The 17,793-nt window shown below is 39.8% G+C and overlaps 1 protein-coding gene across 1 annotated transcript; it reads right to left on the reverse strand.

The window, feature by feature from the left end:
• Nucleotides 1-5,567: 5,567 nt before the first annotated feature.
• Nucleotides 5,568-10,811, reverse strand: LOC147434857 (EH domain-containing protein 1-like). The gene is made up of 16 exons (XM_086491255.1): nt 10,512-10,811; nt 9,895-9,974; nt 9,417-9,485; nt 9,247-9,304; nt 9,070-9,122; nt 8,906-8,945; nt 8,725-8,786; nt 8,506-8,619; nt 7,586-7,688; nt 7,452-7,501; nt 7,238-7,366; nt 6,877-7,128; nt 6,709-6,788; nt 6,501-6,627; nt 6,260-6,403; nt 5,568-5,947 (listed from the first exon to the last, which is right to left on the reverse strand). The coding sequence occupies exons 1-16, from the start codon at nt 10,594-10,596 to the stop codon at nt 5,759-5,761; spliced, it is 1,635 nt and encodes a 544-aa protein (XP_086347381.1). The 5' UTR covers nt 10,597-10,811; the 3' UTR covers nt 5,568-5,758.
• Nucleotides 10,812-17,793: the final 6,982 nt, after the last annotated feature.

A 17,793-nucleotide genomic window follows, 5' to 3' on the forward strand; every position in this document is an offset into this window, starting at 1 on the left:
ACATTACAAGGGGAATTTTTCTCCTTTTCAATTATTGTAATTTATTTTGTCTTGGAATCATTAATGAAGTGTAAACGTTTTGGAATCCCTTAAATGAAGTGATTTTTTAAAAGTTTTTTTAATTTGAATTTTATAATGTCTAAAAGTGGGTATTTTTTTTAAAAAAATTGAAGTAAGTCATAAAATAATATGGTATTTTTTCAAATAATCTTCAAAATGTGGCCCCTTTATCATGTTTTTTGGAAAATTGGACTTGAGTTGTCGTTTGCATGATTTTGTTGTCATTTTTCATAACTTGTTGTTACAGGGGAAAAATCATGTATATAGATGCTAATGAGTCTGGTCGTACTATACCACTTGTAAATTCACCAACTTTTGATAAGTCAATGAAAAGCTCGATTTCTGCATGCATGATTTTTGTCAAAGAATCTACTAATGACGCTAATGATTTATCAAATGAAAATGGTAGGAATTAAGAAGACTTAGACTTGCTTACTTTTCTAAATGAACTCCAAGATTTTTTCATCGATGATATCCCTATGGGCTTACCTCCAAAACGAGGGGATGATGACCATGCAATAGAACTTCTACTAGGAAGCTCACCGCCTAATAAACCTCCTTATTGAGTTTCACAAGCTCAACAAGAGGAGATCATGAGGCAAGTGCATGAATTGGTGGAAAAAGGGATGGTGAGGAGCACTAAATAGGATCACCACCATTTTAAAAAAAAAGATTTCCCGTGTCGCAGGTAGAAGATTTATTTGATAAATTACAAGTTTTGGCCTGGAAAATGCTCCAACCGCATTTAAACTCACGATGGACAAAAATCGTCAAGCTACTCAAATTCTCTTGAGGAGTACAAGTGACACCTCCAGGTAATCTTTCAAGTTGTGAGAGAGAATAAGCTTTTCATTAATCAAAAGAAAAGTGAATTTTTTCTACAAGAGATTCAAGATTTAGGTCACATTATGTCTCAAGATGGTATATGTATGAATCCATCAAAGTAGGAGGTAATAAAAGCATGTCTTAATCCAAGGAATCTACATGAGCTAAGAAGCTTTATTGGTATGTGTACATACTATAGACGCTTCATAGCAAAATTCTCTCAAATAGAAGGACCATTGCAAAATTTTCTTTCGCAATTTAAATTTCATATTGCTCACATTGCTGGCAATCACAATCAAGTGGTCGATGCACTTTCACAACGGCCAAGGATAAATGTGGTGTTTATAGAAACTCACAATTATCTGTCTTTTACGATAGATGAGTATGCTACTGACCAAGACTTCAAGTAGGTAATTACAACCTTGCATTAGGGAAGAAAAAAATAACCAGTCACCTTGAAGGATAGTTATCTTCCAAACGGCAATAGACTATGTGTTACTCACCCATACAATAAGAAAGTCATGTATGAATCCCATGCTTCTCCTTATGCGGGGCAAAGAGCGATTCTATAATCTACTCCTCGAGGAGTAGAAATGTATTTATGTTGGTCTACAATGAAAAGTAAACATTCAAGAGTATGTTTCAAAATGCGTGGTATACCAAAAATTGAAATTTGATCGAGGGAAGCAACTTGGATTGTTTCACTTGACACTCTATGCCTGTCAAAAAGACTATTAAGACACATCAAACAGCAACCTTCTTTAGATCTCAAATTTTCAAGTATCATTGTTTCCCAACATCCATAGTGTCGGACAAAGATCCTAGAATAACCAGTAATTTCTAGAAGGGTCTCTTTGAGAATCTAGGAAGTAGATTAAATTTCTCTTTTGGCCTATCATCCACAACAGATGACCAAAGTGAAATAACTAATCTAATGATTCTTGAATCTACTTAAAGCCTATGTCATGGAAGTAGATCGATGTTCTCAATGAGAGAAGTACCTACCTCTTATAGAGTATGCGTACAATGACATTATACATACTTCTATGGGGAAAGCACCTTTCGGGGTTAAAGAGGGAAGATCCAAAAGTCCCTTACTACTTAAAGTACATGGGAAGATCTTCACTATTGATGAATATAGCCGAGACTCACAAAAATCTTTTCCAAAGATTAAAGAGGTTATATCCATCTCAAAGAAAAGGCAAAAAGGGATGATGCTAATAAGCACAGAAGAGCCTTAGCCTTTAAGAAAAATGATTGGGTCTTGCTAAAGTTTCTCAAGGCTCATCTAAGGCATACTACGAGCAAGAATCCTACAAGCCACCAAGAGTATTATGCTAAACCAGCAAAAAGATACTATGATCCTTTCTTTTAAAATTCTTAAGTCAATCAATGAAATGGCTTATTAGTTAAAGTTTCCCAACCATTGGCTCATTCACAATGCTAACCATGTGAGTCTACTCAAGCCTTACAAAGGAGAGTCATCAAAAGAACCAATAATGGAAAACCCACCAGAGATCAAAGATCAAGAAGAGGTATTGCAGCCCAAATTCATTCTTCGACACGAAGACAAGGTATTAAGAAATGGTAACGTTATCCAATGATATCTTGTTAAGTTAAAGAGTTATTGTTTTAAAGATGTTAGATGGATGCAAAGAACCTAGCTTAAGGATAATATGAACCTTGTCAATGCTTACAATGCTACACTAGAGTAAGCAAATGAAAATGCATTTTAAATGAACAATGTTTTTGTCTTATAAGACTCATTCTCTTTCTTTTATTGTGCACAAAATTTAAGAAGTATGCATGCTTAGGATCATGTTTGTGGTGACGACATCTCCCAAACACCAAGTAGAACTTGTCACTCTACTTTGAAAGTATGATATGGACTAAAGTGCAGACATGTTTGTGACAGCTAAGTCTCTCGAGCACCAAATGGATTAGTCATCCATTTTGGAATGATGTCGTAGGGTAAAAAATGATCCTCTACCCGCTAAGAAACATGGACTAATGACTAGGCTTTATCTTCTCTATCTCATAGTCGAGGACGACTATGATTTCAAGAGAGAGGTAATGTGATAAAATATAATATCTAACTTTATCAAATGATTTTCTCATATTAAACTGATCATTTAATATGGGAAGATAAAAGGGAAACAAGAGTTAAGATATAGATATGTGCTTCTAGACCTATCTCAACAGGGGACCAAAAGGAGAAATGGTTGCATCTCAATAGGGGTGTAAAGGAGACGGTCTACAAAGAGCAATGTGCAATAAGTGCTTCTAGGTTTACCTCAGCAAGGAACCAAGACGAGAGATGTTTACATCTCAATAGAGGTCCAAAAGGAGGTAGTCTATCAAAGAGCAACGTGCATCTAATGGAGCTTAAAAGACCTTAGGGTTAGCTTCATTAAAGACCTCCAAAAGTTTAAAAGTCCTTTGACATTAGGCAAAGTTAAGGCTCACATTGAGGTAGGAATCCTACCCAAGCATGAGGTGCTTGTTGGCTTGCTAGCTAAAGTGCTTAAAGTGTTTGTGGGAACCTTGTCCAAAGCTTGAGATGATTTTTATGCTTAAATGACTAAGGTTTTAGAAGTGTTCAATTCAAAGATAAACTCTCAAGAGGCATAAACATTTTCCATGCTTAATTGACTAAGTGCTTGAAGTGTTCAATTCAAACCAAATGAGTTAAGAAGCATAGAAGACACATGTCAAAATCCTCCACATGTGACCCTCATGATGTGCTTGAATCCTATGGATAGCCTTTAAAAGGGTCCCATGAGAATTTAGATGCACAAAAATAAATAATTAAGTTATTTCTCTCAAAGAGAAAAAAGGTGACACGTATCCAAATGATATAATTAAATAATAGAAGACACACACACACACACAGAGGTAGACCAAGCATGAGAAAGGGTATACTCTCCCACACACAAATACACTCTCTCTCTCTCTCTCTCATTGTGTGAAGTGCAAAGTGCAAGAGCTCCATCTCCTTCTCCAAGCTTGTGGAGAAGTTGAGAGCCTACACCAACACTCTTGGCTATGGAATGCAAATCCAACCAAGAGCCATACTTCAATGCTTAAGTTTTTCATCTTCTTCATCTTCATTATTACGCTATTATTATATGCTAAGCAAGAAGAGTGATGATAAGTGAGGAACTATTTCTTTCTCCTATGAATGATTCTTCTTTCTCTTCCCTAACCTCATTCCCCGCTAGCTCTCTCCACCTTCGAAAGTGTTTGAGGACTTTGTGATTGAGGCTTGGGATAGTTAATGCTTTTTGCAAAGTTATGTTATGTTCGTGATGCATGAAGCTTTCCATCTTCATAGCATCACCAAAGTCACAAGGAACACAAAGATTGTATTGTACCAAGTCTCTCTTGGTAGGAGAATCTATAATACAAACGCATTTTGGAGAGGAAACCATCTCCAATTAAATCCGGTCCTCAACTATTGTCACGTTCTCTAATACTCTCTCTCTTACAAAAGTATTGTTCATGCCAAGTTAATTAAGTACCATGTTTATGTTGCTACCATCAATTAAGTTCACCCTCTATGTTCTCAACGTAATCTCACAAAAATGCTCAACTTCAATTTTCTTAATTCCGCTATTCTCAAAGTTCAAACGCCTTTAGGAGAGGAAACGATCTCCAATTAAATCCGGTCCTCAACTATTGTCACGTTCTCTAATACTCTCTCTCTCTTGCAAAAGTATTGCTCATGCCAAGTTAATTAAGTACCATGTTTATGTTGCTACCATCAATTAAGTTCACCCTCTATGTTCTGAACAGAATCTCACAAAAATGCTCACTTTAATTTTCTTAATTCCGCTATCCTCAAAGTTCATAGGCCATAGGCCATAGATGTCATCAAATCGATATAGGAAAGGAGGACCAATAAGAATAGGTAGCCCAAAGATGGTAATGCTTTTTTCTGTTGACCAACTGTCTTAGCAAAAAGATTATTCAAAATCATTCCTGGCCTTCAAGTTTCTATGAAGACAAAGCCAAAGAACAACCAAGACAAACGTAAAGTTGTTGTTGACCATATTGAAGTAAGGAAGCTCTTCTCTTGTCATGAGAGATCTAAATGATGATATTCTTTGAACACTATTGTTGTTGTGACTCGACTATTATCATCACTCTTGCCCTTGACAAAACTATAAGATGCAAGCTCAACTAGCAAAGTTTAAAAGCCAATATGTACATGGTCTTATGATGAGAGTTTCATATTTGTTAGCTAGTTCTTATGCCTCTATAGAAGGGATTTGTGGAGACACTGTGCCAACTCTCTCCCTTTCTTAAAAAATGTGGAGACATTGTGCCACTTAGGTAGGCTATGCACTATATAAGATTGTAAACAATTATACTCTTGTTGGCACACATGTGAACATTCACACTATGGCCATTGCCCTATCTATATAACTATTACGCTATCCATTTTTGGACTTGAAGGAGATCATGCTTTTTTTGTATTTCTTACTCACAAGACAAGCACCATATTTTGCACACAACCAGTAATATGCGCATGATGGTGCCAATTTGGGATTGGAATGGGTAAAGGCCTCCTATTTTTACAGAGAAAGAACAAGAAATTTGTTGGCGTGCCTAAAGCCTTAAGTGCACAAATGTTTACGTACACGTGAGCATGATCCCAAGACAAAGAGCCAAGACATGTGAATTGGAGAAACCATGACGAAACACGTATTTATTATTATAAGCTTTGCTATCAATGAAGCTGAGAGCATATGCATACATACAATTTGGCTGTTTTATCCTCCTCATGGTAACACAGTAGTCACATAGTCGTGACAAAAGAGCAAAAATCGGTATACGCGAGCGAAACCCACCCTGCATAGACAGAAATCTCTCATCCTTCATAAGGATTGCGGAAGCGTTTTATCAGGTTGGGCAGCTCGTGGCTTAGCATCTCATCAATGGCTTGCAGCATTTTGGGCTTCAGTTTTTCAAACTTGTCGATGCTGTATGTCGACAAAACTTCCTTGAAATGCTCCACATTGGGGAAGTCTCCAACTGGCAGGTGCAGCTCTTTTTGCACCTACAAAAAAGCACCATCGCATTTTTTTTGTCCCATGTAACCAATGCAATTACCATTTCTCTCTATGTAATCGCTAAAGTATCCATATGATAAAACAATTTATAACACTTCTTACTCCACTGCAAAGTAATTAAGTGCTAAAACAGTACATCACAATTAATCACTTTCAACTGCTGTACTTAATTGCCACAGTAACCAAATGATAAAACAATTCAAGTAACCAAATGATAAATCATTTCTATCACTCCTTACTCCACTGCAAAGTAACCAAATGCTGTATGCATGCAGAGTAAATGCATTGAAGAAACTCACCTTGCTGAACTCCTCTTCCAGATTGTCTGTAAGGCGCTGTTGTGCCTTTGTCTTTCCCATCATCGCAGGCATTTCTCGCTTCAGATGCCCAATTATGAAAGCATGAATCTTTGCAGCACGGGCTCTTTTAACAAATTCATTGATCTGATAAAACAACAAGAGCATTCATTAGCTGAGGCTGTTTTTTCTCCTTTCGAGTGGAAAAAATCATCGGTGAGTAGCCATAAATGCTATGATTAACCTTCCGATCACATGATTTCCGAGGGATATCCTTCAGATCAGCAAGAAGATTGTCTTGCTCTGGTTCAAAAAGATCCTTTCCAATGGACCCTCCCAATTGCTGGTTGATGGGCTTGTCGTTGAATGACCTATCAGCATCAAAATCAAAATTACGAGAATGAAGATCAAAGCTTCAGTAAGCAAAAGAAGATCGAGGTGAGAAATCCAACCCAACATAGACCCTTACAACCTCCGGAGTATTCAGAACCTTGCCCAGAGACCACATCAAAGCTCCGTACACCCTCATTAACTGCTAACACACAAGTAAACACTCCAAATGTGAGGATGAGTCTCGGTAGCCTACAAAATAAATAAGACTTTGCATTGAAATAGAATACCTGTTGCGTGCTAACTTGATCAGCCTTGTTCAAAACCACCCTAATCTTGTCTTCATGACCTCTCAGCGATGAGATTACACGTTTAAATTCATCGCTTATGTCTAGCTTGTGAGGGTCAAAAAGCAGCAGAATAAGGTCACTTTTTGAGGCAAACCACTCGGTCACTCCTGTAAAATCATAACTTCGCTGCGTCCGTTGCTTTTCACCAGATAAAACACCGGGAGTGTCCACGAAAGTTATATGGTCCAATAGCTACAGGGTCATAGAAAAGGGAGCAAAATATTATCACCAGTCATAAGAAATGGTTCCCTTCAAAGCAAAAATACAAAGTTCTTTGTCACGGCTGGGCAGAGTAACTTACAGGATGAGACATTTCAGAACATTCAAACTTTGAAAGAAATGCTGCCCCAAATTTTGTGAGCCCAGTAAACGGCAAGTTGGATTGTACAGCAATAGTATTTCCTGGAATACTTCTGCTGTCAGGACCCCCCTGAACACAACACTTAAAGAGTCATAAGATTTCCAACAGAAAGCAGACATCAGTCTCACAGCCAACTCTTCATTGAAACACTTACCTTTACAACAATGAAGCGGTCTGTTGTTGGTTCTGGACCAATATGAGCTCCTGTAAATCACAAAGGGTGGATGTTATTGTGGTGGAAAGAGGATGTTATATTTGTTATCACATCAGAAGAACAGTAGTACAAACCTGGATAATCACATTTCAGTAAATGTTTGATGAAAGTTGTCTTTCCAGTTGAGTATTGGCCAAGAAGCATAACCATAGGCTTTGCTTCAAAATCACTGTCTGTCTGTGTACCAAAAAAAAGACAGTCTTAGAATGGCCATATTGTGAAGGGCCAGATTACTTTCTCATGCTAGATCTTAGAATGGTTAACTTCCCTTCCCCCCTCTTTTAGTCCCACTTTTCGCTCCCTGCTGTTTAAAACCAGGTTATCCCCACAAGTCTAAACAAGACATTCTAGACTTTCCCGTGCACAACCCCTCCCCTACCCCCCAAATGGTCCCATGCTAGACATTGTTAACTCCCCTCCCCCCTTTTTTTATCCATCTTTCTGCTGCCCTTCTGTTGAAAACCAGGTTCCCAGAAACGTAAAGCAGGAATTCTTGACTCCCCCCTCCCCCACCATGAATGGTCCCATACTAGACATTGTTAACTTCCCTCCCCCCTCTCGTTGTCCCACTTTCTGCTCCCCTGCTGGTTAAAACCAGGTAATCCCACAAATGTAACCACATTCTTGTCTCCCCCCTCTCCTTGCCATTTTCTCCTCCTTCATTAAGGCAATTAGATAGGATGATAATTATGTCACTTGCTAGGCAAAGATGTTAGTTCAGTGATGATTATTTCACTTGGTAGTCTGGCAGGAAGGTGCTTTTGTTAAATTAACCCCATTATCCCCTTCCTCCTGCCATTTTTGTTGCTGAACGTCTTCTCTTTTGTTTAGTTTCTGCACAGCTGAATTTACATCCTTTCCAACATTCCTTGACAGTAGCCCATCACAACTAAATCAAAAGTCCATCTCTCTCTCTTGTTAAGAAATACAATAAAAGAAAAAAAAATTGACTTTTTAGTGTGATTTGTCTACAAAGAATCCTGAAACAGCTTACCAAAGGTGGCAGAGCAAAGTCATTGAATTGATAAGTCATTTCCAGAGGCTTCAGCTTTTCCAAGTATAGCTTTTTCAAACCATCAATAATGGACGTGACATGTGAAAGTTCAACCTGTTTCAGAATATTCACTATTGTGAGCAATTACAAGGATAGAATCATCATTAAGACATACTCAGATATTCCCAGAGTTTACATTCGAGATGAAAAGAAAGTCACCTTTTTGCTTGATTTTTGTGAGAACAATCTTGACATAAGCGTTGGGATCTCTTGAGTTGAACCTATCATAATAAAGGCCATTCCAAGGTGGTATAATGAGCACTTCAGGTGATCTTACAGGCTATATGATATTTGACACGAAACAAGAGAGGCCCAGAAAACAATGGCAAGATTTACTTACTGCTCAATTCCGTATCAACCTTCTGAGTAAACCTTTTGGCCTACATACAAACAAGTTTTCTGACTTGCTTAATTGAAAGCAGAGTTGTAACTTGACTAGAACTAAATGTGAATCTACAGATAGCTATATCAGAATTCATCTTTGACGAATGCATTAAACCATACTTGAAGCATCTCATCCAATCCTTCCATAATTGGGGGACTAATGTTCTCAGCTTCTGCAGAGAGAGGCAAAGAAACTTTCCATTAAAGTATGAGGATAACAAGAGCCTCGTTTATTGCTCCATGCATCCATTGTAACATGTTCCTTATCAATTATAAACTTTGTAAAACCATGTCAACCTTCATTTCGCAGTAAGCAAGCGGAAGGCGAATTCCCTGTTTGTACGAGAGAAATGACCTACAATCACAAGGGATACAAGAGTCCAACATTTTAAGACAATACTACCTCACACCATCATTGGCTTGCAGGTTTGATATTTTTGGGAGCAAAATACATAACAAGAGGCTACCTGCATGGCTGTAACAAACTCATGATAACCAAGGTATCCTTGTCTTTTAGAATCAGCTACTGCCCACACCTGAACAACAGGTAGTTATTGAAGGTTTTACTCGCTTTAATTACTTGCACAACAGAGAGTGGTTGAAAGTTTTACTACTTTTGATTGAGCACGTGCACACTCATGTACATGCTAAACACCATCGAGCAAAAATGAAGCATCTGAGATTTCAAGCTCCTAATGTGATGAATGATGATAACACATATGCCTGAGCAAGATTATGCCTAACCAAAAAGGCATATGAAGTCAATATTGACATGCCGATGCACTTGAGTGGGTGGGCACGGCATGATACAATGAACACAAGTGTCACACAAAAATCAATATCTAATTGTGTATGGACAATGGGCAGGTTGTTTACCAATGCAAACCTATCCAGACTCGAGTCATAAATTCCACCATGCCAGCTAAAAGAGAAGAAGTTACCAACCTGCTTAAGGTCTTCTTTTGAGAGCTTGGAATGTGAGAAAAAATCAACAGCATCGGGACCTGTAAGTCTTCCATCTCCATCTGCCAATAGTTCAAAAATGTTTTGAATTCAAATCGAGGCAAGTACTCTTTGTAGAGTTCATACTTGTAATGATATGACGCCAAAGGATCAAGGGAAGTGATAAGAGAAGAGAAGAAACCTCCATGCATTATAGAGAGCAAGAGAGGCATGCATTTTTAGAGTGATGATCAACACAAAACACCCTTCGTATATAAGTATCTATCAAATAAAACTTCACAGAGCCCAGAACCAACCAAGAGTTCTAGCTTCTACCTCACCAGCATGCCACAAAAAGTATGATCGGTAGCTTGGAGTGACATCACCATACCCCCAAGGTCAAGAATCCACTCTTAGAACGTGAGGCAATAGCATGGTGGATCATATGATCTGGATCTGTTACATCGCTATTCAGACAATCAAGTGCTCAAAGGCAAGCCATCTATCTGATCCAACAAGGTGCGCATACTTGTAATAGTGGCACTCTAGCAACATCTTAGGCAGCCACGGCCACATCGGCAGGTGAGAAAGACACAGAAGAGGCAAAAGAAAAGACTTACCGACGTCTGCATACTGGAACCACTGCTTGTATAAAGGCTCGTCTTGTTTGGCACAGTTAGAATTGCGAGCAACAAGAACCTCCATTGCGTGTGTGTGTGTGTGTGTGTGTGTGTGTGTGTGTGTGTGTGTGTGTGTGTGTGAGAGAGAGAGAGAGAGAGAGAGAGAGAGACGATAATATTGGAGGATGCTCTTTCACGGACACATCACCAGCTGGTAACGCGAGCCTGCGAGGGTGTTCGATGTTCAATCTTGAGGATCAATGATGAATAGAACAACGCCCCCGCTCAAATGGCAGCACATGAAAATTTCAAATGATCCTCCCTCCAACGGAAACAAAGTTGTTAAATAAAGTAACCATTTCCCACAGGGGCCGGACAGAAGTTTCCACATGTGCATGTAAGACAGGGTTCAGCCTCCATGGAGAACAAGATTGTAGAGGGGTAAGGGTATGGTCACGCGAGGCTATGCCCACTGCTTGCCGGTCATCACGTTGTTTCTCTCTCCTCGTTGCACCTCACCCTCTCTCACTACCTGCGCTTGCTCGTCGCCTTCTGAACATCGGTACCTACCTTCGTTAGGTCTATCGAGGCTTACAGATAACTAAGCCTCGCGTGATCATGCTTTAAGAGCAATCCATCCCACCTCTAGGGTAAATAACATAGTCTCCCCAAAGGGGATCTATGGTCCACATCAAAAGGTGCAGGCAGGGAGCAATCTCCACCATCATACCAACTTTGTCAACTAACAATAAATTGTGTGCAGGTAAGCTTTAGTGAAATAGATGTGATCTTTGTATGAACCACATATGATGTATTTTGTGAACTCTATAAGCATTGAGTTTAGGCAAATCTAAGAAGGAAGGCTAACATGTACATACCATCTCAGCTAGGTCCCCTCCTTGCCTAAACACCAAGGCCCTATAGGTAGAGAAGCAATATAGTGGAGACAATCAAATAAAACCACTCTCCTTCATGCCCAAGCTCATTCCATCATTATGAGGGAAAGAGTATCTTAACATATTCACAAGAAGATCTAGAAAATTTCAAGAATTAAACAACCAGGTACCACTTGTCTCAAGCTAGAGGTCTATGGAGGCTATGACGAGTATAGCAAAAATACACTCATCACTTATGCATAATAGATATTAGAGACTAATTACACACTTAAACACAAATTAAACTTGATAATTGAACTAGTTGAAATTGTACATGATAGAAGATAATACAAAAGAGTAATGCGAGTCCAAAATGAGACCCAAATTAGCCCTTAGAATATGGAGTTAACTATAGGAAAGTGGGGGACTAAATGTGGTTCCATATACACCTCATGTGTCCTCTAATACACTTAGGACTAAGCATATGACTAGCACATGAATATGCATGTTGGATTCATGGATTTTTTGAGCGTAATGAAGCCATCCAACAAGAGTGTAGAACTTCTTACAAAAGCTTTGCAAACAAGTTCAATGTGAAGAAGACCACATCACATTTCCAGAGGAAGTGATTTTAGCATTGCAAGGTATCAAGGATGAAAGTCAATCACCTTCCGACCTTCTAAGACAATCTCTACTCAAGGAAACCAAATCTAAATGTTCTATGCACTAGTGAATACAACTCAACCGACAATGCTAATGCTATCCGAAACTAGACGAAACGCATTCAAAAAGTTACGAAACTCATAGGAAGCACGCTCCTCATCAAGAGATCATTACCTTATGGACTTTAACTTGATATCCTATCTCAAACCACCTCGTGCGACAATCGCGTATAAAGATAGGCAACAAAATGTAGGTCACCACTTTTCGATTTGTATGATCCTAATCCGTAGCTCTACTTGTCGTGAACCCACATGTATATAGAAATCACCAAACAAACACACGGTTTGCAAGAAAACTCACCCGAAAGTAGTAGGAGCTCGCTTCAGGACAACACCGGAATCGTGCAAGCTAGCGTTGGATTGAAGCCCTAGATGTTTCTAACGTAATGGTGGTGTCGCTTTCGCAATGGAGGCTCAGTAGAGCACGTAGAGAAGAGAAGAAAGCTCTCTCTCTCTCTCTCTCTCTCTCTCTCTCTCTCTCTCTCTCTCTCTCTCTCTCTCTCTCACAGATACAACGCATAGTAAACTTGAGATTTGATTAATTCAAAAGTTAGCTTAGGGTTACAAAAATTGGCTTATATACAATTCCTCCTTAGAGGCTCGTTCCCACAAAGAGTATTGGCCTCTCAAAACATTACAAAATGTCATTCCGCTTCAAAAAATAGTGATACAAAAAGTTGGAAAAGCCTCCTTCTATGTTTGGCCGTCAACACTCCCCCTTCTACGTTCATGTCATCCCTGACATGACAGGTCTTGACTTCATGCTTCTGGTAAAATCTCAGCCTTTGTGTCAATGGAACCGTTGCGGCTTTAGCAGCTTCAAGTATGACTCATACCTTATATAGCCCAAGATGACTATGGGGCTGAATATTTTGTTGTCATAAGTAAAGAAGCCGGTGTAGAAGATTTCCTCAAAAGCTTGCATGTGGTAGCTTGTTAAGAACATTATCCTTTGATATAACAAATGTAACCTCCGAGGATGGTTGCTTTGACAAATCAAATGTCATTGTGGTGACAATGTCACCCGTTGTTACGAGGGTGAGTCCGTAGCTTTGGATGGTGCGAACACTTCAATGCAAACCATGAGGGTTTTGCATATTTTCCTTACATCACACACGTCAAGTCGGGGGAGCCACTGAAAATCTTAATGGTGCCCTTTAGGGTTTTCACAATACAACTTACAAGAGACACTTATTCTCTCTCCTTCCTTGGACAGTGGCATAGATGGGTAATTGAGCTAGGTGGTATGTTTCTTCAAGATTCTGATGTGGTTTGCCCATGTGCGTACACGAGGGACTAGGAAAAATAGAGTGTGATCCCTGCTAATTTTAAGGGCTTCCACCAAGTACTTTAGAAATCCGGGGTACTTGAGGAGCCACGCTTTTCTCCACTTTGGTTGGGAGTCCACTATCTTTTTTGCAGTCACTGCATCTTTGACGTCTCCCTCATACACTGGCTTTGTTGCTTCTGCTTCGACTCTTTTCTTGGTCACCAGCACTTTATACTTTAGGAGAGGATATGGGAGTGAATGTTGCATCCATTCCTCCCTAAGCACATTTGTGGCAAGCCCTTGGACTCCTACAGAGTGTAATATTCTTGTCTCCCATTCCAAGGCTGCCTTGTGGTCTTCATTTGTGGACTTTTTAATTAAATTTGGAGGCGTGTCTCCTCCTCTGTAGTCAACGATTGCTCTGCTTCTTCCTGTGTCTCTAGCTGTTCTTCTTGGTGTTGTAGATCTTCTACAACTTCAAGAACTCCCAAGGGCTCGTCTCTGACGTTTGTCCCTAGATCACTGGGCCCCAATTCCGTTTCCTGTGTCCTTGCTTTGGATATTTCTTTTTGTAGTTTTGTTATCTGTTGTCAAGCAAGTATATCTTTCTTTGTAGCTTGTTCTGCTTGGTCTACCAATGTCTCTTGCAGGGTAGCTAACTGTCATTGGAGCTCTTCATGTTCTTTTGAAGCTCTTGGTGTTTCATCTTCATTCTTTCCTTTGCGGCTAGGGACCCTTCTGCCATATGCATTCTTTATCTTTGTTAGCCGTAATTCCTTTTAGAGGGTAGTGATTTGTGCTTCCAAGGCTTGGATAACTTGACTATCGGCTCTTGCAACTGCCCGTACAGCCCTCGGGGTTGCCCTTAGTCTCTCGATTGTCAAGTCTTGGAGCTCTAATTTCGCTTTCAGCTCCAGCACTTCATCTTTTGTTGCCTCCAGCTCATCTTCTACTCTTTCTTTTTCTTCTTGGAGATTCTTTACTTCCCTCGAAACTTCTGCCATTCGCACTGTTTAAATTGTCTTGTTCATTTTCAGCCTCTCTTAGTGTTGTACTGAGAGTCTCAAGCTCCTTCTCTGCATCTTCATCTTTCTGGTTCGTAATGTGGATCATTCTTGAGAGGTGATCATGTTCCATGTGCATATTTTCTTCCTTGGTACGCAACATATTGTTCTCTTCATAGAGATCGCATTCTGACTCTGTCAAGTATTTGATATGCGTCTTTTACATCATCTTCATTTGCTGCAACCAAGTTTCTAGTTGATGGCCTGGGGATTGGGCCAGAAAAGGGAACTTGGTGTCCCATACTCAACATGACCCTTGCTGGAGGTGCTCTCCACAGGCTGTCCAATGGTCTCCATTGTGGCACTTTGCGAGATTTGAACCAACCCTGGCACTCCAAGCTGTGGGAAATGCCTTCCTTGCACTCTTCTCTACGTTTCTTGATCTAGCTGTGGTTATTTAGATCTATCATCTCTCATCTATTCTATAGGGATCTCCTTTCTCTCTAGTTCCTGTTTGACAGCCCATGGTGGGGTTGGAGTGCCATAAACTGAAGTGCGCGTGTGAGAGCATGTACGTGTGTGCAGCAATAGAGAAGAGAGAAGAAGAGAGGAGACACAGCTTTGGGTGGACTCCAAACACAATATTGTTAGGTTTATGAGTCCTAATTGTTTTATGTAGAATGAATGGTCAATGTTAGTTCTCGGTTAGTCTCCGGTCGCCCAACACTTAGGCGCAGCACATTGGGCTTCACCACCCCAGCAACCTCTCACTTAAAGGACAATGTGCCTTTAAGCTGGGGTGATAATGTACATATATGTACAATATAAGTAGACAATGACCATGATCATCTACCCAATGCCCATGAGTGCTCAACAATGTGCAAACCGCTCTGAAGGTAAGCCTTTTGTTAGAAGATCAACGGGATTCTCAGTGGTGTGAATCTTGGCAAGCTACAATCTCTTGTCCTGAAGCACCTCACAAATGAAGTGATACTTCACATCCACATGCTTTTTATTTGCATGAAACACTAGATTATTTGCCAATTGTATAGCACTTTGGCTATCACAATGTAACATCAACATTGATTCCCAAGTCTCCCACCAGCCAACCAAGCCATGTAGCTTCCTTGCAAGCTTATGAAGCTGCAACATATTCAACCTCTGTAGTAGACAAGGTAACACAATCTTGCAAATGAGATCTCCATGAGACTGTACCTCCAGTGAATTCAAAAACATAGCTTGAAGTGGACCTTCTCTTATCCATGTAACCCATTACACATGCTTCCTTTCTTCCAAAGCAAATGCACATGTCTTTTGTACCATTCAAATATCGCATAACCCCTTTCACTGCCTCCCAATGTTTCTTGCTTAGATTTTACATATATCTGCTAACAACTCCCACTGCAAAAGCAATATCAGGACGTGTAACAATCATAGCATACACCAAACTCCCAACTGCATATGAATAAGGCACTTGTGCCATTTCAACCTTTTTCTCTTCAGACTTAGGGCAATCATGTTTAGAAAGTTTCATATATGGAGGCAATGGAGTACTCAATGCCTTCCGCCTCTCCATATTGAAACACTTGAGCACTTTAGCAATGTACTCAGATTGAGACAAATAGACCAATTTCTTGCATCTGTCTCGCCTAATACGCATGCCAAGGATATGCTTGCTTCACCCATGTCCTCCATTTCAAAGTTTGCATGTAACTCTGACTTCAAGGTTGAAATCTCATCCCTGCATTTCCCGGCAATTAACATATCATCCACATAAAGGACCAAAATCATCAAACTACCATCTTTAGCTCGCTTAATGTAGAGGCAATGGTCCATGTCGCTACATTTGTACCCTTGAGAGAGCATAAACGAGTAGAGTTTACGATACCACTCCCTTGATGATTGTTTTAGACCAAAAAGAGTCTTTTCTAACTAACACACCAAGTCTTCATTGCCCTTCTCAACAAAACCTTTTGGCTGCTGCATATAAAGTTCTTCTTGAAGATCACCATGCAAGAACACCATCTGGACATCCATCTGGTCAAGTTCCATGTCTTTTGTAGAAACCAACGCAAGTACACACCACGGAGTAGTCATCTCGACAACCGGAGAAAAGATCTCATCAAAGTCAATACCCTGCTACTGCTGCTTAAATCCTTTAGCAACAAGTCGTGCCTTGTACTTGGGTTTATTATCATGAGGTGTAATTTTCTGCTTATACACTTATTTGCATGGGAACGCTTTTTTACCTTTAGACAATCGAACCAACTTCCAAGTTTGATTCTTATGCAATGAGTCCATTTCTGATTGCATAGTTTCCCCCACTTTGCCTTTTCATCCATTGACATGGCTTCCTTATAACAAGAAGGCTCTCCGCAATTTGTTTACATAATGTAGTCCAATGAGGGAGTAAATCTATCAGGAGGCCTTGAAACTCTTGTAGACCTTCTAATAATTGCTTGAGCCGGTTGTCCCTCAGCGACATCTTGTACTACAGGAGGATTTTGTACTTATTGTCTGACATTAGGCACTTCAGCCCTATTGTGGACAATTCCATCTTCTTGAAAAATAACTTTCCTAACCTCCACTGTATGCACAAGCTTCTTATGTATCTTTTATTCATTGAAGTATATGTCATTGATGCGAACTATCTTTTTAGCTTCAGGATACCATAACCAAAATCCCATCTTGCCAGGACTGCCATAGCCAAGAGATATGCATTTCTTTGACTTAGGAGCCAACTTGCTTCGGAACTCCTTTGAAACATGGTAATACGCTTTACAACCAAAAACTCTAAGATGCTTGTAAGAAGGTGGCTTCCCAAACCAAAGCTCTTCAGGTACCTTCTCATCTAAAGCCTTGTTAGGAGATCTATTAATAAGATGGACATTATTTGCTAATGCTTCTTCCCAAAATCCATTAGGCAAGTCTGCATTAGACAACATGCTATGCAACTTCTCTTGTATGGTACGGTTCATCCTCTCAGCAACACCATTTTGTGGAGGGTTATATGGAGCAGTCAACTCTCTTTTGATGCCTTTGGAATCACAAAATTTTTAAAAGGCTTCAATGACATAGTCATCACCATTGTCTGACCTTAAGCACTTGACTTTCTTGCCAGATTGATTCTCCACTAATGCCACAAAATCTTGAAATTTTGAAATAACTTCATCCTTCTTCCTGAGAGGATATACCCACATTTTCCTTGAGAAGTCATCGATGAATGTAACAAAGTACAATGAACCTCCCATGGATACGTTAGGCATAGGTCCACACACATCACTATGCACTAACTCTAATGGCTCACTTTTTCGAGTGCTTCCCCTTTTGTGTGGTGAGACTGTGTTTTTTTACCATAAAGACAATACTCACAAACCGAAAAGTCTGAGAAATTGAAGCCAGGAACATAAC

The sequence above is a fragment of the Adiantum capillus-veneris genome, chromosome 19 (assembly GCF_014529385.1).
Source record: "Adiantum capillus-veneris isolate H3 chromosome 19, ASM1452938v2, whole genome shotgun sequence".
NCBI lineage: Eukaryota > Viridiplantae > Streptophyta > Polypodiopsida > Polypodiales > Pteridaceae > Adiantum > Adiantum capillus-veneris.

Coding starts and splice junctions, on each gene's coding strand:
- LOC147434857 (XM_086491255.1), bottom strand. CDS start 10,596: ATGGAGGTTCTTGTTGCTCGCAATTCTAACTGTGCCAAACAAGACGAG. Junction 9,975..10,511: donor GTTCCAGTATGCAGACGTCG/GTAAGTCTTTTC, acceptor AACTATTGGCAG/ATGGAGATGGAAGACTTACA. Junction 6,789..6,876: donor ATCAAGTTAGCACGCAACAG/GTATTCTATTTC, acceptor GTGTGTTAGCAG/TTAATGAGGGTGTACGGAGC.